Here is a 22,278-nt window from a genome sequence, read left to right on the forward strand (position 1 = left end):
GATTTTTTATTTCAGAGCTGCACAAGCCTGGGTGCTCATTGGAATTCCACAGATCAAGCCATGACAACTATCACAAACTTTTATTATTTATACATTTAAGCAAACAAAGGAATTTGTGTTAATTTGCTATAAATTACATAGTTGTCTTATTAATTATTATTCCATATTCAGTTGGGAAATTATTCTCTCGCTTGCCATGTAATTAGCCCATGTGCTCAGTCTTTCTCTTCTTTTGGGTTGGTGGGTTTCTTGGATCTGCCCTGCTGGAATTACAGTTACTCAGCTGGAGCTGATTCAGCCCAGTTGCTGAGTTGGTTTTATAAATTTCATCCTAATCTCGGGCTTTCTCCCAAATGTCCTCGTGGCCCATAAATTCTGCATTCTTTGTGCCCACCATCAGTAGTACATCCTTCTTCCCAACCTTTGTTACCTTCTCCTAAGTCTAAGATAATTTTTTAAAGTCAAACCCTAAACCTTAACAAGGCAATTCTACCAATAAGCAATTTGTTTTTCTAACACCTCGACATCACTTAGAACTTGTGCGCTGTTACATCTTTCACGGATTAAATCTCTTTTATTGTTGATTAGGTGTGAAAGTACACAAAGATCAAACATCAAAGGACATCCTCTCTTAAGAAAATTTTACGCAACAGTGCCACGCTCAGGACAAGAGGACATAGTCTCAGGCTGTGCCAGGGGAGGTTTAGGTTGGAGATGAAGAGGAATTTTTTCACAAAAATTGTGATTAGACAGTGGAATGGGCTCCCCAGGGGGAGGTGGGGAGGTCACTGTCCCTGGAGATGTTTAAGACTGGACGTGGCACTGGGTGCCAAGGTCTGCTTGACAGGGTGGTGTTGGGGCACGGGTTGGACTCGATGATCTCAGAATCCAAAATAATTGATCCTGTGGTTCAGTGACCCATCGCACCACTCTCAAGATGGCGGCGCAGCCCTCCCGCCACTCCAAACATGGCCGCTCAGCAGTGCGCATGCGCTCTCACCCCTATCACCCCCTCGGGGCCTTCTTGAACGGCGCCACTCTCAAGATGGCGGCGGCGCTCTCTGCGCATGCCCGGTGCGCCCCGCCGCGCCCATCATGGCGGCGCGGCAGTGACGGGCCGGGCGCGGTGGGAGCGAGCGGCGGAGCGGCTCCGGCGCGATGATCCCGAGCGAGGAGGTGTCGGCCCGCAGGAGGGAGATCGAGGACAAGCTCAAGCAGGTGGGATTTGGCTTGGGAGGCGCTGCGGGCGCTGTCGGGGCCGGGGGCTGGGCCTGAGGCTGGGCCCGCAGCCCCCTGGCGTTGCCGGGGAGATGAGGCTGGGTCTGGAGGTGCTCACCGGGCCCGGGGCCGTCCCGGGACCCCCCGAGGCCCTCATCACCCCTCTCCTGGCTTGGCAACACCCCCAGGTCCCCTTCAAGGCCTGGTTTACAGGGTCAGGGCATCTGCTCGCCACTTTGGGCCTGGACTTCCCCTCTTCGTTCTTGGGAGGATCAGGGGCTCTCCCGGCAGGGTCTCGGGTGCAGCCTGTGAGACCAGCCCTGACAGGTGGCAATTCCACCTCTACCTGGGAGCTTTGGGGACTTAAAACCAGCCTTTACGGGCTGCTCTTCCCCCGTCTGTGGGCTTTAATGATTTAAAACCAGCCCTTGGTTTGCTTTGCATTGGGTACATGAGTTCCCGGCGGATTTGGAGGTGCCTGTGTTGTGCTGTGGCAGGGAGATGTGTGTTCTGAGTCGTTGTGCCCCAGTGGGAAAGGTGTTAATTTTATATTGTGCTGATGCTCATGGCATTGAAGGGAAACAACAGATTCATAAACCCCTCACTCATTACATGATGTGTCCCCACCTTGGGTTACTTGCCCAGATTTCTGTTAAGAGATGATAATGTTAAAATGTGGCCACAAAATCAGACCAAACATGGCTTGCAGCAGAGTTTACAAGATTGGTAAAAACCTGTGTGTAATGTTTAGTGACTTAAACCCTGGTGTTTAGAATTCAAGAGTATTTTTTCATCTTACAGGAAGAAGAAACTCTGTCCTTTATCAAAGAGAGCCTTGAGAAGAGTGACCAGCTCACCAAGAATATGGTAGGGAGATTCTAATGTTGGGCCTGGCTTTCCTTTTCATAGGTTTTTAGGTTTATTAGTTTTCAAGGCTGTTGTGCTCATCTGAGGGATGTGGAGTGATAAACCACTTTGGACTTCAGTGACTGGGCAAAGGGGAAACCTGAGAAATGCTTCAATCCTGAGCTTCTCTCCTGCTCTGCTGAAGGCTCAGATGAGCAGGTGGCCTCGTCTCTGCTACACTCAATCCTCTCTCTTGGGGAACAAGTATTAACAAACTTCAGAATAGTTTGTGCAACAGCATCGTGTTGTTGCTTCGTAATTCAGGTTTTGTTTGGAGTTGTATTTTGCGAGTGTTCTGTGTAAAGGTAAAAAGTAATTATTGTGTTATAATTGCTCATAAGCCCTCAGTTTGTATACTATGTCCAGTTTTGGTCTCAGTGCTTTAAAGAAGTCAGAGGCACCACCAGAGAAGTGTGGAAAACATGACATAACAGTGAATCTTTTAGGAATTACCTTTTGGCCTAGAAAAGATGACACTGAGGCACCCTTCTATGAGCTTGCTGTGGTTTTCCACCTGTCAGAAGTGCTGTCACAATCCTCTGTAAAAACTGAATATCTGTGGTGGAAGAGAAGGTTCTAACTAGACTGGTCCTTGTGCAGCTCCTGTTTGGGTCTCAGTGGAGCAAAGGGGCTGCTGGTTTGTGCTTTTGTTGCTCTTTTTATGTGGGGCACCTCCAGGCAGTTCCTGTGGGTTGATTTTCTGTTGGCTAATAAAATTTTGCTTGTCCTTTATACTGTCTTTGAACATTACCTTCACTCTTTGCAAGCATTTAATTTGGGATTGGCCCATTCCTATATGGCAGGGGATCTGTTTTGTGATTGTTAATAAAAATCAGGACGTAGAGGGATGAAAACAGCTGCTAAGGAGCCATAGCAAATTAGTAGCAGAGCCCAAAAAGAAAAGCCAGGCCCCGAAGATCCCTGATTTCCCTGCTCTAACTCCTACCCCACTCCACAGGAAGGAAGTCCTGAGCTGTTGGTTTCTCTTTTGGTGTGTAGGTCTCCATCCTCTCCTCCTTTGAGAGCCGTTTGATGAAGCTGGAGAACTCCATCATCCCTGTCCATAAACAGACAGAGAATCTGCAGCGCCTGCAGGAGAACGTGGAGAAGACCCTGTCCTGCTTGGATCACGTCATCAGTTACTACCATGTGGCCAAGGACACAGAGAAGATCATCAAGGAAGGGTGAGTTGAGCAGACAGATCCTGCTGGGAGCTTCATCCTGTTGGATTTTTGAGATAGAGGTAGGGGAGCTGACTCCACACACCCTTGCTTGGTAGCCTTCCCACACTGTTTGCTCATCCCCCGTCCACACTGACTTGACTTTCAGCCATTTCCACAGGGCAAAGACAGCTCAGACTCTGCACTGGGATCTCTTCCAGCTCTTGCAGAACTGCAGCCGTAGCTATCTCCATGAGGACTGGTGGCTTCCCCGTTTCCCTCTGCCCTTTTCCCAAGGGTTTTCCCTGCCCGTTGAGGTTGTCACTGCATCCAGGCTGTACCAGAGCTGTTCTGGAGCCCCCTGGTCTGGGAGGGTGTTGGATGGCTCTTGTCTGGGGTGGCATGTGCAGTTCCCTCTGCCTTCCCATCAGGGCCTGTCTGAGAGAGGAAAAGCAAGGCTGAGAGTTGTGTTCTGCTCCACCCTCAGTACTTCTGCCCTTGCTGTGTGGGTTGGGTATCCACTGAATGCAGGCAGAAGGGAATTCCATCATCTCCACCTAGCCGAAGAAAAGGGATTTGAGATTTCCCTTATTTTTATCCTGAGTGTGGTCCGGTGCTTTCTTTTATTTTGTTTGCTTCTTAGGGCATTACTTTTTATTTCTGGTTTTATTTTTAGCCCCACGGGGAGGTTGGAGGAATACTTGAATTGCATGGACAAAATCCAGAAGGCAGTGGAATACTTCCAGGACAACAACCCGGACAGCCCGGAGCTGAACCGTGTGGTGGGTCATGGACCTGGGACCTGTGGAGGAGAGGGGACAGACACAGCCCTGCTGGGAGAGGCTGTGGGTTTGCTGCCTGGGGAAGGTGATGTGTGGGCACAGCTGAAGGAATGAATGCTTTGGCTTCTGTTTAAGCCTGTACTAAAGCAGCATTTCTGCTCCTGGCATTTTGCTCTCTCTCTGTTGTGCCAGGAGGACTCTGAAAGCAGCTCTTGCACCTGTAGAGGAGGATTTGATTGAACCTCCTCCTGAGCAGCTCTTGTCAGTGCTTCAGCTGCTTGAGCAGAATGGGTCATCTGTTCAAAACCCACTTGAACAACTCCTAAGCATTTCTTAAATTTGATTCACTTTAAAAGTCTCTCGGATACAGGTGTGGTTGGAGCTTGAAGCCTGCAGTACTTGACAGTGGTTAGGAAGGATGTTCTTAGGCAAAAAGTACTCATGAGTGACTGATTATAGAAGTCCTGTTCTGCTTCTGTCCTGCTGTTTTGTGCCAGAAATCCCTCTTTGAGCGGGGCAAGGAATCCCTAGAATCGGAGTTCCGCAGCTTGATGACACGACACACCAAACCAGTGCCCCCCATCCTCATCCTGGACCTGATCAGTGGGGACGAGGAGATGGACACGCAGGAGGAGATGTCCCTGGAGCACCTCCCGGAGAGTGTCCTGCACGACATCATCCGCATTTCGGGCTGGCTGGTGGAGAACGGCAGGAATCAAGGTGGGTTTGCTGCCTGTGGGCGTCTGGCAGCCCTGGCAGGGTGAGTGATGCCTTAGTGGCACCTGTTAGCTGAGCAGTTCAGTCTTTCCAGCACTTGAAGATCCTGCTTTTTTTTGTAGTGAGACTGAAGCAGTGGTTTGTCAGTTGAGCAGAATGAGCTGTGTGAACAAAGCACAAATTATGTTCATGCAAAATCTGTCCTGTAGCAAAAATCCGCTGCACTTGGACCTGTAATGCCTTGAGATGAAGCTGCAGCTATCCACTGCTCAGGTTTTATAAATGTGCAAGGTACTGGGTACTCATTCCCATTTAGGAAATATTTATGACCAGAACTCTTTGTATAAAATGTGACCAAAGGCAGGAGGAAAGCAGCACAGACTTTCTTCACTCTGTACATGTTTCTCCTTTCCTGTTCTGCAGCATCAAGAACTGCCTAGAGCTTTATAGTCCTTTATTAACTTTTCCTTCAGGATTTGTGACTTTGTAGACTTTTACAGGAAATGTGAACTTTCACATTCATGCAGCTCCAAGAATCACCCCCCACCTCAATGATTTACTCCTGAGGGGGGATTACTGTGCCTACCAAGTAGGATGAGCATCCCTAAAAGCTTCTTAAGAATTTTTCCAAGATCAAAGGCAACTCATGCATATAGAGCACATTTTATCAGTCAGTTTGCATTCTGCTTTCAAATGACAAGCACCTCATTAAATTCCCAAGTGTCCTGAATCCTGAAAAGTGTGTAAAGTCTCTCATGCTGGAAACAGAGCACTTGAATTGACAGTGTCTTGCACAAATATCTCCTGTTGGTTCTACCACTTGGTAATGGCAGAATTAAGGTTGTGTGTGGTGGGAGGGCTGAAGATTGCAGGGGAAGGGAGAAGTTTTTGAAGAAAATAGGAGAGGCTCTAGGAGGGAAGGATGCTAATTTGGGGTCCCACACCAATGCTTGTAAGACCCTGCAGGGGTACAAAGTGTCTGCTTTACCATATAGTGTTCCCTGTGGGCTTCTAATCTCATTTTTATCTTGTCTCCTCAGATTTCATGACAGTTTACTTCCAGATTCGCTCTGTGCAGCTCGACCGCTCCATCAAGGGGCTGAAGGACCATTTCCGTAAGAACAGCTCTTCCTCTGGGGTGCCCTATTCCCCTGCCATTCAGAACAAAAGGAAAGACACCCCCACCAAAAAGCCACTCAAGAGACCAGGTGAGTCCCGGAGGAGGGGTCACTGCACTGGGAATTAACACATCTTCAGGCCTCCTCATTGCTGAGGCAACTCTGTGTCTAAAAAGTGGTTTTAGGACATTTAGGTGAGATTTTGGAGGTAAGCACTTCTCTGCTCTGGATTCAGCATTGGGATTACAGACTCTGTCTGTCTGTCAAGCCATCAGGTCTGTTCTCTGGGTGCTGTAAAGGCAGCAGAGAGGCCCTGTGTACAGGGAGACAAAAGGTATTAACAAAGGAGATGAGGAAAAAGAGACCTGAGGGGGCTGTGAAAGGATTTGATCTGAGAACACCTCAGATCAGCTCCTCAGCCTTGATATATGGAGTATAGCCTGTGCCACAGCAAATAGAAAGCTCATATTTGATAAAACATCTCACTTCAATCATTAGCTATGAATAAATTATTATTGTGCCAGAAAGCAAGAAGACCCCAGGAGCTGAGATGGGGATTAGGTAGACGCCTACAAAAATGAGATACAACATTATCTGAAGTTTAAAAGGGCTCTTAAAGCTCTTGCCTCAGCCTGTCTCAGGAAGAGCCATGGATGGGGCTGGTGGGTTATTCCCCCTCTCCTCACAATGCAGTTTTGCTGCTTTTGGTGCAGCAAATTTGAGGTTGGTCTCTCAAGTTTGGGAGTGTAGGGCTGGAGTTCCCATCTCTGGAATGTGTCATCTAGTGGGAGCACAGCCAGGAGGGACAGCAGAAGCCAGCACAGGGATATTGTTCCTCTGTGTCCCAGCACTCTGTTGTCTCCTCTGTAGCAGTGATCACATCAGAAAAGTTCATATTTCTGTAGGTTTACCTGGCCAATACTCCCCTTCCCTATTTTGTCCTGTGTTGTCCAAATACTCTTAATGGGTTCAGGAAAATAGTAAGAAATGTGGGTAGGGACTGGGAATGGATGGGATGGGGAAAGGGAGGAAGAAGAAATACCCATTTTAATTATGTTGTGTTTATTTTTATAATCCTGATGTGAATGCAGTCCTCATCCCAGGTAATGTGTGTCTGTGTGTGTGTGTGCTGGCCCTGGTGCTCGCTCTCTTCACTTCTGTGTGTGGAGAGGCTTTGCTGGGCCTCTTCTTGCTACCGCAGAGGGTGTGCCTGGGATATTTGGAGAGGGAGGGCTGCCTGGGGAAGGCTGTGACATCCAGACATCACCCCTGTGATCTTTTAATTCAATCTGTGCCCTGGAACTGTCCCTGAAAGCTGATGGAATTGGTCTGTGAATTTCAGTGAATTTTCTCCTGGCAGCAGAGAACCACCTGATAAGGCTCAGAGGCACTGAAAGATACTGGTGGGGATCTGTGGTTGAGCCATGGGAAGTTCAGGTTGCAGATGCTTCAGATTTGGTCGACACTTCTCAGTTATCACCTGATTCTGAAAAGGTTCCTGTGTTTTTATTGCTGTGTATTCAGCATGGTCAGAAAACATTTTTGAGCAGCCTAACAAGTGATAGTATTTCCCCTGTGCTCTTAGGTAAAGAGTCAGAGATGGGAGAGATTCTTTTGTTTCATGGGCAGATTATTGAAAATTTCTTGGGATTTTTTTAAAAGCGTCCCAGATCTTGGATGCTCCCATAGAGAGGAGCCCACACATTGGAGAACACAAGTTCCTACAAACAGGATTCCTCCAAAGTGGATGCATTTGGACAATCAGAATTACTCGTCATGAGGAAAGCCTCAGCTGTAGACGTGCCAGAAGATTTTCATGTCTTTATGCCCAGTTCAATTGGATTTTGTAAGATGGAGCAGGTGGAGCGTGGTCTGATGGTGCATGGAGGAAAGAGTGTCTCAAGTGATCCATTGGGTTATTGTAATGTCAGGAGAAAATAGTGCCTCACTTGTCTCCAATCTTCCATGAAGCAGACAGAGCACCAGACTGGAGCTCTTGAAGGACAGTGGATGTTGAACCTCATACACTAGCCATCTCTTATGACTGCTGAGTTGTACTTAAGTGAAATTAAAAATGGAGACAAATAGAGTCTTCAGGCAGAGATTCACTGTTTTTTCTGCAGTTCCATTAGCTTTCAAGTACAGCTCTTGAGGTGGAGGTCTCTCACCATCTTCACACTGGCACAGCAACATTATCTGGTGGTGTTTGAGTCCCCAGGTCTAGCCTTTGTTCAATTTGGACAAAGGGTTTTTTCTGTTCTGTTACTTTATTTCAGTAAGTAAAGCCAAGTTCTGCCAATCTGGGTTTCAGACAAGGGAGTTTTCTGACAGTTCCAACAAGAGACTTAATTTCCTTGGTTCTTCAGGGAGAATATCCCAGTGCACACCCCAATGCACACTTTAACCTGTGTCAAGGGGTAAATAACAAACTAAATCTGATGTGCTATAGCTTTATTTTACCACAAAACAAAGCACAAGACAGGCTAAAGGGAAGGTGAGGTATTAGGGGTAGGGTAACCTGGCAGAGAGAGCCCCAGGGACTGTGTTGGATTCTAGAGAACATGCTCATACCCATGTTTTGTTTCAGAGGGTGTTCATCTCTCTGTTCCTGTTTTGTCTGTTGATGCACCCCATGCTGTCTCCTGTTGTTACATCATACAGTTAAAAATCTGACTGCTGGAGATGCTTCTAAACCAGAGTTATCTCCTCTTAAGTGACATTTGACAGTGACAAGATGATTGTGGGCTTTTTCTGGATTTAGTTTGCTGTTTGGAATGTCAGCACTCCCTCTCAGAGAGCAGGTGTATCCAAGTTCCTAAATCATCCTGCTGCAAATGTATGTGCATAAAATGAGGCTTCCTTGTGATGCCTGTAGACCCTGTGCTCTCTTTTGGCTTGAGAGCAGCAGGCAGCTCAGGGATGAGGGATGAGAGCCACCTAGCCTGGCTGCCTGCAAAAGCCAGAGGACATTGTCTGATTTTATGCAGATTCCTGCAGCTGGTGCTTGAGAAAAGAGGATGTGTTGCCCTGCTGCTTGGATAGAAACTGCCTAATGGAAGAGAGAAATGAGTTGCATTTGGAAAAAAGTCTCATGCATGCCCAAACTCCACTCTGTGGAACAACTGGGCTGCAGAAGCAAAGGTTTCAGGGTTTTTTTGACCTTTGGAGGCTCTTTCCAGACTACAGGGGAGCTCTTTTCCAGTGTCCTTAGTGCTCCAGTGAGGTGGTACCTAAAGGCAGGTTGAGTGGCAGAATAAAGAGCCCATTCCTGTTTCCCAGACTGATCACTGCCTGGCTTGAATGTGATGTTTTCATTAGGAGCTGAAACACAGTCCCATTTGGTTAGGGAGCTGTTTAATAGGGAAAACAATCCTGGAACAAAAGCATTTGGCTTCCACCAGAATCCATTAAAGCCTAATTATGATGCCAAGTCAGAGGGATCCAGCAGCACTGAAGTGATGCCCCCGGACACTGAACACTCAGTGTGTGTCAGTAAACACAGGTAATTGTGCTTATGCAAATAAAACGTAGCATAATCAGCTCCTGAAATTGAGAAAGAGAGGAAAAAACTTGAAAAAGGGAAGAAACCATCAAGGATGGGCTGTGAAAGAATACCTGTGGAGTGAGAGCCTGCTGACAGCAGCAGCAGTTGTACTGTTGGCTTGGTTTTCACACTAATTCACCCTCTGTTTTTATTCTTTTGTATTCTTCCCCTCCCACTAAATGCTTGAAAATGGGAAAGGTGAAATAACAGGTGGAGGAACAGTACCTGAGTTGAGCTGCTCTGCAGCTGCTGGGCCATGGGAGCAGCAGTAAGGAAGAGCCCTCCTTGCTCAGAGGAGCTTGCTGGTGTGCCCGGGCTCTTGAGGTTTCTGGAAGTAGCTAAGAATAAAGTGGAGATATGGGGTGTGAGGAGCATCAGGAAGCTTGGAAGAAGAGGCATAGCCCTCATTTCATCATATGGCAGAAGCTTGGGAGCAAATGCATCAGGCAGCAAGGGCATGAGACTTCCCACCACCCAGGTGTGGGTCGAGAGGTGAGAAGTTTCCTGCTAGAAGGAAGTTTTCCATGGATATGATTTTTTTCTTCCTTTACAAAGTAGTTAAGAACACTCTGAACTGGTAGAAGGACAATATTACCAGTGAAATATTACATTTTGGGAACCTTGTTCTGTTATTTGGTAAGTGTACCAGGTTAAGGCAGTTCAGTAATTCAAGGGTTACTCTCTCCTGTTCTCCCCCACTGTTGAGGGGGCCTGAAGTTTCCTTTCCCTTGCCATAAATCCCTTTATGGGATGAATTCTGCCCCGGAAGGTTGTTCCAGAGGTGTGCAGCAGTGTGTACTTGGGCTCACTTTGGGGAGCATTTGGGCAGCCAATACTCACTTCCAGGCTGCACTGTGGCTCACAGTTAGTGGTGGAAGTAGAGATCTTCTTCACGTTTGAAGTATTTATTACTTTATAGTGGAAGAACAATTCTTAATTTTGGCAGCAGCGTTTTTGTGGTTTTGGCTTCTTCATTTACTCAGCCCGGTTCTGTTTCATTTGGGTCTCCTATAGAAACCCCTTCCACCTTCCCAAAACTTCAGTTCCCTGTTGTGCAGGCAACAGTAAAGCTCTGCTATGAGAGGGTGTCGGTGTGCTTGTGATAATTGTAACTTGTTGCATGACAACTAACCTTTTAATGTGGAAACACTGCCTAGGCTTCAGTTGTCACATTAATGCTTTGTTTTGTGCTTTCCAGCTGTATATCCAGCACTGCCTTTTGTTCTGTTCTGTCTGGTTTTTGTGTGTTTTAAAGTATAAATCTTCTAACCCAGTGTTATTTTTTTTTCCATGGTTTTAATTGATTTGCAGTTCTTTAGAAGAGAAGTGTCTTGGGGATTAGGGTGGCTTAGTGCAAGTTACACATGGGTGGACAGCATCTGTTATTCTGGGATTCCTGTGATGGGAATTACTGCTGTAAAAAAAAGCCCAGAGGTTGTCACCCTTTTACTGCTTCCTGTACCATTCCTTGGCTCTGGGGCTCCTGATGGCTCTTTATTGATTATGCTCAGAAAACACCCCTCAGAAAGGCATCTCTTACTAAGTGACTGCAGTTGTGGCTCCGAGGGCAGGCCACATGTTGCCAGACAGGAATTGTCCATGTGCAAAACCCTGCTTCCACAGCTGAGGAGAAGCAGCAAACCTGGTGTGCTTGGATGCAGAGCACCAACTTCAATAAACCTATTACAGAGAAGGGAGCTTCATGCCTTCCCTTCTCTGCTTGTGTTTATCACCCAGCCATACCATGCTGTGTCTCCAAACTGGTTCTGTGTCCCTGGCTGGAATTTATGCCCCCAGCCTCAAAGCAGGGAAACATTCTGGAAATGCCGTTGTATCTGCACATTTGGACATGAGTTTGGGGTTCACGTTCCCGTGCTGAGCATCCTCATTGCTGCCCAGCATCCTCTTGCTGGGCCCAGGTGACTTGCTGGTGGAGGGCTGGTGTTCTGGGTTTGTTTTCTTTCACTCATTTTCTAGGTCTTCTTGTCTCTTCTCTTTGGTTCTGGTGACAGGCACGATCCGTAAGGCTCAGAACCTTCTGAAACAGTACTCTCAGCATGGTCTAGATGGGAAAAAGGGGGCCTCTAACCTCATTCCTATGGAAGGTAATCACAGCTCCAGCTACTTCACCCTTGACTTTCTCTGTGTATCAGCCTTGCTTTTCCAGATGGAGCTTCCATTAGTTCAGTGCTTGGTGGACAGCATTGGATTGGGGAACCAAGAAGATGCTGGAGGGCCAAATTATTTTTGGTTTATTTATTTTACTTATTCAGAATTTACTATCTGAATTTCAAAATCTCCATAAGCATGAGTAGAGGTGGAATGTTACCTTAACAGTGACCCACCACAGCCACCTGGATAATGGAAGCTCTGCTGACATCTGCTTGTGGTGTTCCTGTTCTCTTTGCTTTTTGCCTGGACTTTGAGACATTCAGTTTCCCAGTGACCTTTCCAAACCTGGTGTTGAAGTGTTGGACCACAGGTAGCTTAGTGCATTGTGCCTGTACATCTTCTCTGTGCACACCTGCCTAAATGGTTGTCTCCTGTTTTCTGACCTCCTTTGCTCCTGGATAAGGGAGATCTTATCTGGTTGTGCCAGATAAGGGAGAAGATGCTTCAAAACATCTCTAAGACATTCCTGCCTCCTGCTATGAGTCTGTCCTGAGCAGGTCTCTTCAGCACCTCTGCTCTGGCCTGCTAAACCCCAGATGGTGACTAACATCACTCACATGGGGGAAAATCCTCATACTGAGCAGGAGAGGGGCTTTGAGTCTGGATTTTTAATGGCTGTGGGTAAAAATTGGACTCTGAGGCCTGCAATCCCATTTAGAACATATGGCAGGAGGTTCAAGGGGCTCTTGTGGTCCAAGAAACAACTCAACTCACACTTCTCATCAGGTTTCAAAGGGTTGCTCCCGCTGTATAGCCCAACAAAAGGATTTGGTCAGGAAGCATTCCTGGGACTGTAGGGAAAAAGATATCCACCAGATCAAATAAGCCAGGCTCGAAGCAGCTTCCAGCCAGAGTGAGCATCCTTGCTGTGACCACCCTGGATAAATTGCGCCTTCTGTTTGTGCCGGCTGCCCTCTCACTAGGTCATGAGCATGACTCACGCGTTAAGCACCTTTCCGATGCCCTGGGCGACAAGCACGGGCTGGCTGCGGGTAAGTACCGGGTTGGCACTGGCTACCAGTGGCCCCCCTGCGTCCCAGAGTGTTCCACTGCCATGGGGCAGCCAGGGCTGTTCCCCTCCTGAAGCATGAGCCTTCTCTGGCTAAGAAGCTCTGGCTCCTCTCAGTAGAATTCACTGCTACTAATCACAGCCTGCCCCTAGCCCTCAGGCAAAGAAACCAGCTTTGAACCAGAGGTCACCGTGCTGAGGGACATTTTCCTGCTGGCCTGTTGGGTGCTGAAGCAAAGCAAGCAGGGAAGGGGTCATCACAGCACACACTGCAGGGCACCACTGTACCTCAGGCAGTCTGTGTGTCCTCTGCTGACCAAAACTTTGAAAATATCAACCTCAGGGACCTGTCAGCATAGGGAAGAATTGGTTCTTTTTCCATCAAAAGTCTCTGGGAGGAGAGAAGCAGCAGCCTACAGCTTAGAGAGGGTCTCACTGTGTCATCTTATTGTCATGCAGGATGGGGTCTGTGTCTGTCCTGCAGACACATCCAGCAGTGCTTGGCATGAGTTGGTGCTGGCTCTTGTATCACTTCTCATGCCTACCACGTAGGATCTTTGATTTTAGGACTCAGATATTTGTATGCAACATTGTGTGGCAGATAATTCACCTAGCTGTGCTGATATTCCTGCTTCATAGGATGTAAATGTTCATCAGCCTGATTTTTGTCTTGTTTCTGCAAATGGGAAGAAGCTGCCTTCCAGGACAGCCTTTATTTCCCAGCAGTGTTGATGCCAAATGGCAGTTCTTCATCTGCATGGTGGATGGAGATCAGGAATTCTAAAAATACAAGCAGAGATGTTGAATAATTCACCTCAGACCTTCCTGAGTTTAGTACGCTGTGTTCAAGCCCATGATTAAATTTAGTCTGTGTCCCAGAAGAGCTCCAAACTTCCCTTCTGTCACGAGGCTGGAAAGAGGTGGTGCCTGATGTGCATTTCCTGAACTGCAGGTGACTTTTCCTGGCTCCTGCAGGGTACTCAGAAATTCCCACACAGAAACCCAGGGCAGGAGTGGTGAGGAGATAACTCTTGTTCTCACACTTGGCTGGGTGCAAAGCCAGAACCAGCTTTCCCAGGAGAATCTGATGCTCCTTGTGTAAACCAGAGGCATCTTGCCCTTGCAGGGAGGGACGACGTGTTCGACATCGAGATCGACGCGTACATCCACTGCGTCAGTGCCTTTGTCAAACTGGCCCAGAGCGAATACCAGCTCCTGACAGAAATAGTCCCAGAGCACCACCAGAAGAAGACTTTTGATTCTCTCATCCAGGTCAGTTGAGCCTCTGTGCTGTAAAGGATGCTGGCTTGTCCTCCAGGGCCTGTTGAGGGAACCAGGGCCTGCACAGAGCCTAGAGAACACGTGTTCAGAGTCCCTCACTGGTGCCATGAGTGATGGATCAGCCAAATGGTCAATGGAATGAGTGTCCTGCATTGAGCCCTTCATGGGCAGGAGTCTTGTTCCTTCCTCATGAGTCCCTGGCTTTGTTGCAGGAGTCCCTGGATAACTTGATCATGGAGGGTGATAACATTGTCTCAGCTGCCCGCAAAGCCATCATCCGACACGACTATTCAGCTGTGCTCACCATCTTCCCCATCCTCAAGCATCTCAAGCAGATGAAGCCAGAATTTGACCAGGTCTTGCAGGTAAATGTGATGGGATTGGAGAGGGTCCTGTGGCTTGCATTAGCTGGAGAACTTTTTGAAATGGATTATCACAGTGGCTTTAAGCAAAGCCATGCTGCTTCTGTCCCCCAGCATGGACTGCAGTTACACTGCAGTGTCTTGCTCCTTTCTGAGCTGGTGAGTCAGCAACTCGGCATCTCTCAGCAGCAGCTCCTTTCAGTTCAAATCCTGACCCTGATGGACCACCACCACATCTTCCCTTCTGCCTGGAGAATGTGGGATTTCATGTATTGATGGTGCTGTAAATATTCTTCTGGCATATGGGGAGCTGAGAATGAAATGCTGGGATGGGGATTGAGGGAGGGTAGGTGCTGGGTGGAAGTTCAGATACTATAGGTTTTTCTTTCCTGATCTGTTGTGGAATGATTCCAGGGAACTGCAGCAGGCACTAAGAACAAACTGCCAGGGCTGATCACTTCCATGGAGACCACTGGTGCTAAGGCACTGGAAGAGTTTGCAGACAACATTAAGGTAGGATTCTCCTCAGTGGTCTCTGATCAGGTCAGGCTTGAAAGAGACTTTTTTGGAGCAAAACCCCTAGTTTAATTTCCAGCTTTCCATGAGACCATGTAGTTTCTGGCTGAAGTTTGGGACGGGATTGCTGGATTCTTGGGACAGGCAAATACCAAATGCTTGGTGCTGGCTTCAAACACAGAAGGCCTTTGCCTAACATCCTTAACTACAAAATGCATATACTTATACTACAAACAATTTGACATGAACATCCAAGGCTCTACAGTTACCAAGTCTATCTCAGAATTAATCCTATTTAAAAAGAAAGGAAAATTGCTGCCTTGAAAAGTTTTGGGGGACTCATGTTAAGCTGTCGCTATGTAAGGTGGGCTTGGTGAGTGGTAGGTGAGCTGAAGGTGGTCACATGCTGAGCAGAGGCTGAGGTTCTGAGCTGTGGGTGTGTGGCAGCTCTGGTTTCTGAGCACCAGGAGATGGCACTGCAGGAGCTGGGCCTGGGAGTGTTGGCAGTGGCTGGATGAGGAAGCTTTCAGCTCACTTGGAGCAGCAGTTTTGTTGTAGGTGTCTCCCCTTACCTGCTCACCTTACGTCTCTCTCTTCCCCTTTTAGAATGATCCAGACAAGGAATACAACATGCCAAAAGATGGGACAGTTCATGAACTCACCAGCAACGTACGTGATGATGATTTGAACCATCCTTTGTGGAAAACAGCTTCTGAAGGAGTTTTAAAAAGAGCAGTAGGGAGACTTCCTAAATTAAGGTGTCCTGGCATTAACAATTACAATTAGCTGGTGATCTTTGCTCAGCCATGGTGGGACTGTGTGGGGAGAACAGTCCAGAGGTTCTGGACAGCAGTTCAGAGGAGTATAGTGATTTCTGAGTGTGGGGGGACAAGTGGTTCTCCATGATCCTTAATAGCAGAGCACAGGAGATGTAATGTTGGTTGCTCCTAAATTCCCTCCCTTGCTTCTAGGCCATCCTTTTCCTACAGCAATTACTGGATTTCCAGGAGACAGCAGGTGCCATGCTGGCATCACAAGGTACATACATGCACGGGGCTTGCTTGGGCATGCAGTTCCTTCCTCAGATTCCCTGGACATCTTCCCTGCAGTGACCAAACCTCAACATGCACTGTGAGCTTGTTCTCCTCCTGTCCTTCACCCTGTGGTTTGTCTTGTCCTCCGATCTGCCATGGCCACATAGTTGATTATCTGGAGAACTCCAAGGGATGCAGAGTTCCCTGCTGGCCTTCCACACTTGCTCCTGACAGGTACAGTGAGGATGGTGGCTATTGCTGGTGTGCTCTGAGAGAGGATGCCTGGGCCAGTGAGCTCCAAATCTGGTGCTGTGTGCCTGTCCTGGAGTGAGGGTGGCTGCTCCAGCTGGGCTGTGTGTGGTGAACAGCACCATCCTCTGCTCAGAGTACAACAGCAGCAGCAAGAATCTCCTCAGCCTTGAGACAGGGGCAAGCTGGGACTCTGGAGCCATTTGTCCATTTTGTCAGAGACAAAAGTTTTAATTCTGCTCTCCAGACTGCTGAAGAGACTCACTGCAGAAATAAATGCACAGATCAGAATCTGAGAGCTGCCTGTGTAGCAGGGTGGTGTTGCTTATCAGCTGGAGTGGGATTCTTGGTTCTGTGCAGAGCAGCAGCTCCAGGCTCTCCAGAGCTCTTGGCCTTGGCAGAGCTTGTGCTTTCAAGGAGGTTGGAATAGAGCAGACTGGAGATTCAGGGGGCACAGGGCCCTGAGGAGGCACAGACTGGAGAGGGTTAAAGAGCCCAGGTAGGATGAAGCTTAGAGCTGCCTCCAGACTTACCTGCAAAGTTCTGTTTGGAAACTTTGGCTAATTCTAAATCAACTCAAACTAAGATGTCTCTGTTTTTGCCCCATCTCCTCTAGCCACTGCCTTGTGCCTTTTCCACTTGCAGGCTCAGTGTGCTCAGTCCCTTCTGGGCCTTGGCGCTCTCTCCTTGGCCAAAGAAGTGGTCTGAAATTTTTCTTGTAACAATCAACTGTTTCCCATGTTGTCCCCTGAATTGCAATGTCAGCACTGTTTGGAAGTCTTGACATGTCCATGTTGTCTTGCAGTGAGATCTGTCTTAGCTGACTGAAAAGTCAGCATAGATTTGAGGTAGCTTTGTCTTGAAAGCGGGTTTGGACTGATTTGGAATGAGGTGTTACACTAAATACAGCCAATGACTATGCAAACAATGTCTCCAGCAGGGGAAGGAGGTTGGACTCTGCCTTTTCTCTGTGATCTCCATTCCATTTGTGGCCTTGGAGGGACTCCTGCCTGCTCTCGTGTGCACCTGCCTGTGGCTGCTCTGTGTTAATATCTGCTTTGTTCTCAAAGGAATGGTGGTCTCTAACCTGTCTTTTTGCACTTTTGCATTTCTTTTTCTCTCTCGTCCCTCCCCTTTTCTCTCTGCTCTGCCTAATCTCTGTAGTTCTTGGGGACACATACAATATTCCTTTAGATCCCAGAGGTAAGCAAATTTACCCACACCTACCTGCTCATATTGCTTGGACTCCGGTGATGTATGTTGATTCTTTATCCTCCAGCAGTTGTAAATAAATTAACACATAATTGAAAAGGGGAGGGTAAATAATCCTTGCCAGTGGGCTGGAGAGAATAGGAGGGCTTGTCAGCAGCAGACAATGAGGGATGCCACAAGAGCTGAAACAGGCTCAAGACGCGGTGATGGCACTGAATCTGTTTGGCACAGGTGGCAGATTGGCCCAGCTGCTGTCGTGCTTTATCCCGTGTGCTCTCAGCTCCTCATTGTCCAGCTCCCAGCAACAGCAGCCTCCAGGCCTTTCCCATGGGGTGCTGGTGAGCTCGGACCACCCGAGCTAGGTCTGGCTGCCAAACTCTCTGGAGGGGGCAGGAGGAGGTGGCCACCCCACGTGTCCTGTGGGCCCCGTGCCCACAAGCCCTGGAGGGCAGAAAGGCATCTCCAGACAGAGGAGCAGGTGCCAGCCTGGGGTCACTGCTGCCTGTAGGGGCAGCCTCCCAAGCTGGCACAGACCTTCCTAGAGCCAGGCAGGCCCTGTCAGCAACCATGGGGATGGTGAAGCTTTCCAGAGCCCTTCTGCTTGTTTCAATTGCTGTTGTGTGCTTGCTGTTAACAGCTCCAGCTCATTGTTCTCTGATTGCCAGTTTCTAGTGCTTACCAACCCTTTTCAGGCTGGGAGAAGGGATGGGGAGGAGGAATTTAATGACCCTTTTCATGATCAAAAGGATCACTGAGCACCTGGAAGGAAAGATTCCTGCGGGGTGCTCTGCACTTGATGCAGACACAAGAACTGAGGGTGCAGAGCTCTTGCCCCCTCACCCTGGAGGAGCTGCTGACAGTGGGCTCTGAAGCAGGAGCTTATTTCACTGTCCATGGGAGCTAATTCCATAGCAACAGGGATGAGGCTTGTTGGAAAAGAGGCAGGCTGACCACAAACCCCCTGTTCCCAGGGCATGTTAACTGGCTTGAGACTTTCCTTTTCAGAGACCAGCTCCTCAGCCAGTAGCTACAGCTCAGAGTTCAGCAGGCGGCTGCTGAGCACCTACATCTGTGAGTACCCTGCACACCTCTGAGGCCTTAGGATTTTAGCTTTTGTGATTTTCATACATTTGTAATCCTGCAATTATTTAGTGTATTACTCTAAATTCAATGTACAGTGTTAGCTACTGCTTTCCCATTTTGGTCAGACAAAACAATTCCTCTTTAGCCTGGGAGTCAAGGACACCTCACTGTCTCAGGCACCAAGAAATGTAAATGAAAGTGAGCTGGGGGCAGCAAACATGGGATAAATGACTTCATTACCTGAAGCTGTATTGAAAGATTAACCCCCAACATGCAAATGTACCAAAGTAAAAGTATGAAAACCCAACCCGCTGTTCAATTTTGGCTGTAGCCCCTGGGTGGCTTCATCCACCCAAAATGTACCTGAAGGCCCTTCCATATATGTAACTGCTTTTTATTTTCTTAATTTTGGCTAGCCTCTGCTTTTAAGTAGCCCCTAGAAGGCATCACATTCCTGCCTCTGCCCCATGGACACGCCTTCACTGGGCTCATTCCTGGCTGAAGAGCACAGGCTGTGTCTCTTCTCCATGTGATCTTCCCACATTTGAGCTGGAGTCTGGCGGGAGGGATGAAAAAAGGGTCAGACTGGGAGTCTCACTGTTAGAGTAGGACAGGACAAAGCACAGTGCAGCAGCTGGCTTTGCTGCAGGGCTGTTCCTTAAACAATTGTCACCTTCAGCCCCGTGAAGGCTCCCAGCTGTCAGAGAGGAGTTTAAGAAAGTGAGATCAGTGATTTCTCTTTCTGTTACAATGGAGATCAGGTCCTTCAGCTTCTGAGACCTGAGCTGGCAGGTTCTGGGAGTTCCTCTGACCCCAAAGTGCACCCGTTGCCAAGGCATGGAAGGCAGTAGTTTGCAGAGAGGCTCTGGTGACTTGCTGAAGAAAAATCTGTGTAAGGACTGTTAAGTACATGTGATTGTAGCCTTCGTACAGGCACTCAGGCCTGTGCTGTTCCCTTGGCTGTGGGCCCACAGCTTGGTTTGCTTTGTCAATAATAAGGTTCAGTGCAAAACTTCTTGTTCTGTGTTTTTTCCTCTTCAAGGCAAAGTTCTGGGCAACCTGCAGCTTAACCTGCTTAGCAAATCCAAGGTTTATGAAGACCCAGCTTTGAGTGCCATTTTTCTGCATAACAACTACAACTACATTCTGAAATCTCTGGAGAAGTAAGTGTGTGTCTGGAGTGGATCTCCCTCAAGTCCAAGGCTGATGGGATGGTTTAGGAGCAGATCTCTGCATTCAGAGCATTTACCTGCCAGTCTGTCTCATACCTCCTTTTTCGTCTGTCCTTGAAACTGCCTCTTTGAAGGCTTTGCAGTATTATAAACATCACATTACCTGAGACTGGAAAATAAAAGCATTAGGAGATCCTTTAGGTTTTAGAGAATCCTTTGATCTTGGGAGGATTGAGGGTGTGGCTTTGGAGAGTAGCTCGGAGTTGCTTCTGCCTCCCACTTTGCACATTTCAAGTAACATTTTATTGTGAAGAGCTGAAAGGAACTTGTTGATGGGGGGGTTGAAATGCTGCCATCCTGAGAGCAGCTGGCTCAGGTGCTTCCTCAGGTTTCCTGCTGTCCCAGGTCTGAGCTGATCCAGCTGGTGGCTGTGACACAGAAGACAGCTGAGAGGTCCTACCGGGAGCTCATTGAGCAGCAGATCCAGACCTACCAGCGCAGGTCAGAGACTCCTCTGCCTCTCCCTCTTTTGTCCCTTTGGGAGCTCCTTGGGAGCCAGTGCTGCTGGAGCAGTGGGAGAGATTTACCTAAACCAGAAAACTTTTCTAAAACCAAAGCAGAGTATTTTTGGTTTCCAAGTGATTAATCCAACTTGGGAAGGGGTCACTGGGGGAAGTCTTGGGGTGTGTGTATTGTCTGAGTTGGCCTTTGGGCCATGGATGAAGACAGAGGTGCTCTGGTAGAGGTGTGAGTAACTCTTTGCTTCTCTGCTGTCTCATTGCACATGCAGCTGGTTTAAGGTGACAGATTACATCCTGGAGAAAAACCTGCCTGTCTTTCAACCAGGAGTGAAGGTAAGAGGATGGGCAAGGATGGGCTTGACATGAAATATCATCTCCATTGTCATAAAAAACCCCTTTATATCTCATGCTAGTGTCACTCTGCAGAGTGAACACTGTGGCTGGCACAAGTGGACAGCAGCAGTGCCTTGGGATCCCCCCTGCCCTAGATTCATCCAAGTCTTTTAATCTCTGCCTCCACTCTTACATCTTCACCTGAGCACATGCCTCTATTTTGGATTTTCAAAACCCTGACACCTTCCCTTGGAAAGGGTTCAAAGCATGAAGAAGTCTATTTTATGTCTGTTCTGGATGAAAATTATCCTTGTTAAACCTACTTCAGCTGAGTGTAGGGTGTGCTGCTCTCTGATCTCTCTCCTCACTGCTGTAGGAGAGGGACTCCAAGTACTGGATATTGCTTGGGTTGGATGGGGAGTTGTGAGCAAACATTGGTGTTGGGTATTGATCTCTGGAGATGAAATAAGATCCTTTCCCTCCTTGTTGCAGCTCAAGGACAAGGAGAGGCAGATGATAAAGGAGCGCTTTAAGGTGAGGAGGTGTTGGATGTTTGTGTTCTGGTTCAGAACATCCCCTGGTTGATTGGGACACACAGATCTGCCTGAGGAGACCTCTTGGTGATCAGCAAGGGAGGGAAGGAGCATCAGACTCGGTCTGGAGGTGTGATTGCAGATGGGATGCTCACTGAGTTTCTCTTTGGACAGGGTTTTAATGATGGGCTGGAGGAGCTGTGTAAGATCCAGAAGGCCTGGGCAATCCCAGACATGGAGCAACGAGACAAAATCTGCCGGGCACAGAAAACTATTGTGAAAGAGACCTATGGTGCCTTCTTGAACAGGTGAGACCTTCTGCAGCACTGTCCTCTCCTCTTTGGCTTTACTGAGGTCTTGAGGGCCTTGAATAGCCTGAGCAAGCCACTTTCCTATTGTCCTGTCTCAGCTTCTCTACTTTGCACACAGACATCCTCAGGTTGACCTTATTTGCAGATATCTGCTGTCCCCCTCATTCCTTGCTCATGTAAAACTTGTGATGCCAGCTGTAACCAGGTCACTTGCTCTGTTCAGGATACTCTGTCACATTTGTGAGGGGTGTGCAGGAGTGAAGCTGATTTGTGACAGGAGGGGCCAGTGTGACTCTTTGCTGTGTTCCAGTTGTTTGTCACCTGTTTTCTTTTGCAGGTATGGCAACGTGCCCTTCACCAAGAACCCTGAGAAATACATCAAATACCAGGTGGACCAGGTGGGGGAGATGATTGAGAAGCTGTTTGACACATCAGCATAAATTTCGTGCTGTTGTGAACTCTCCAGCTGCCAAGTACAAGCCAGTGCTGTCTCACCAACCCTTGGGACTCCCTTCCCTTCTCCCCTGCCCCATTGTGGTGGGCAGGGTGTTATACTTGTATTTATCAGATTTATAAACCTGTGGAAACACTAACTCCTGGCTGTCTTTGCTGCAGATTCATGGGATAAGGCAGAGTCTGCCCTGTGGGCTCCTGTGTTGGCACATCCACCTCACCTGAGTTTGTGTTAATGCCTTGGTGTGCTGCAGACATGGGGAGTGTGTTTGAAAACAGAAAAATACCCCAAAAAACCAAACAAAAAACCAAACAAAACCCAACCAACCAAACAAAACCCAACCAACCAAACAACAAAAAAACCTAACCAAACAAAAAACCCCAAACAAACCTGTATGGGTACAGCCCTTTTGTTCAGGGCTGTGAGCTCCAGATAGTGCCACCTGCTTCCCTGATGGGTTTTGGGAATCTCAGTTCTGTAGGACCCCAAATTATTTTCACATTGTTAATCTCAACTGTTACTTATTTCAGTGATGGTGCTCAGTGCTGATTCTGGGTTTTGGGGGTGCCTGGCAGGGCTGCATCCAGTCAT

General features: G+C 48.0%; 1 protein-coding gene across 7 annotated transcripts; it reads left to right on the forward strand.

Annotated features, from left to right (window-relative positions):
• The first annotated feature begins 1,058 nt into the window (after positions 1-1,058).
• On the forward strand, positions 1,059-21,826 carry EXOC7 (exocyst complex component 7). Of its 7 annotated transcripts, XM_063408975.1 has the most exons (21): positions 1,059-1,218; positions 2,020-2,085; positions 3,124-3,308; positions 3,961-4,066; positions 4,564-4,786; positions 5,824-5,991; positions 6,993-7,004; positions 11,458-11,550; positions 12,541-12,609; positions 13,753-13,898; positions 14,120-14,272; positions 14,684-14,782; positions 15,392-15,454; positions 15,757-15,823; positions 18,286-18,351; positions 19,406-19,526; positions 19,941-20,036; positions 20,326-20,389; positions 20,882-20,923; positions 21,097-21,230; positions 21,571-21,826. In XM_063408975.1, exons 1-21 carry the CDS (start codon positions 1,159-1,161, stop codon positions 21,671-21,673), a joined length of 2,136 nt encoding a protein of 711 aa, XP_063265045.1. In that variant the 5' UTR covers positions 1,059-1,158; the 3' UTR covers positions 21,674-21,826. The 7 variants fall into 7 exon arrangements, with proteins under 7 accessions (XP_063265045.1, XP_063265047.1, XP_063265046.1 ...); XM_063408977.1 differs by lacking the exon at positions 12,541-12,609; XM_063408976.1 differs by lacking the exon at positions 6,993-7,004.
• Positions 21,827-22,278: the final 452 nt, after the last annotated feature.

Source organism: Prinia subflava, chromosome 12, assembly GCF_021018805.1.
Source record: "Prinia subflava isolate CZ2003 ecotype Zambia chromosome 12, Cam_Psub_1.2, whole genome shotgun sequence".
In the NCBI taxonomy this organism is placed as follows: domain Eukaryota; kingdom Metazoa; phylum Chordata; class Aves; order Passeriformes; family Cisticolidae; genus Prinia; species Prinia subflava.

Bases quoted from the DNA above. Each gene is read 5' to 3' on its own strand.
- EXOC7 (XM_063408975.1), top strand. From the start codon at position 1,159: ATGATCCCGAGCGAGGAGGTGTCGGCCCGCAGGAGGGAGATCGAGGAC. The intron at 4,067-4,563 runs GTGGGTCATGGA...GTTTTGTGCCAG, and splicing joins GCCCGGAGCTGAACCGTGTG to AAATCCCTCTTTGAGCGGGG. The intron at 13,899-14,119 runs GTCAGTTGAGCC...GCTTTGTTGCAG, and splicing joins CTTTTGATTCTCTCATCCAG to GAGTCCCTGGATAACTTGAT.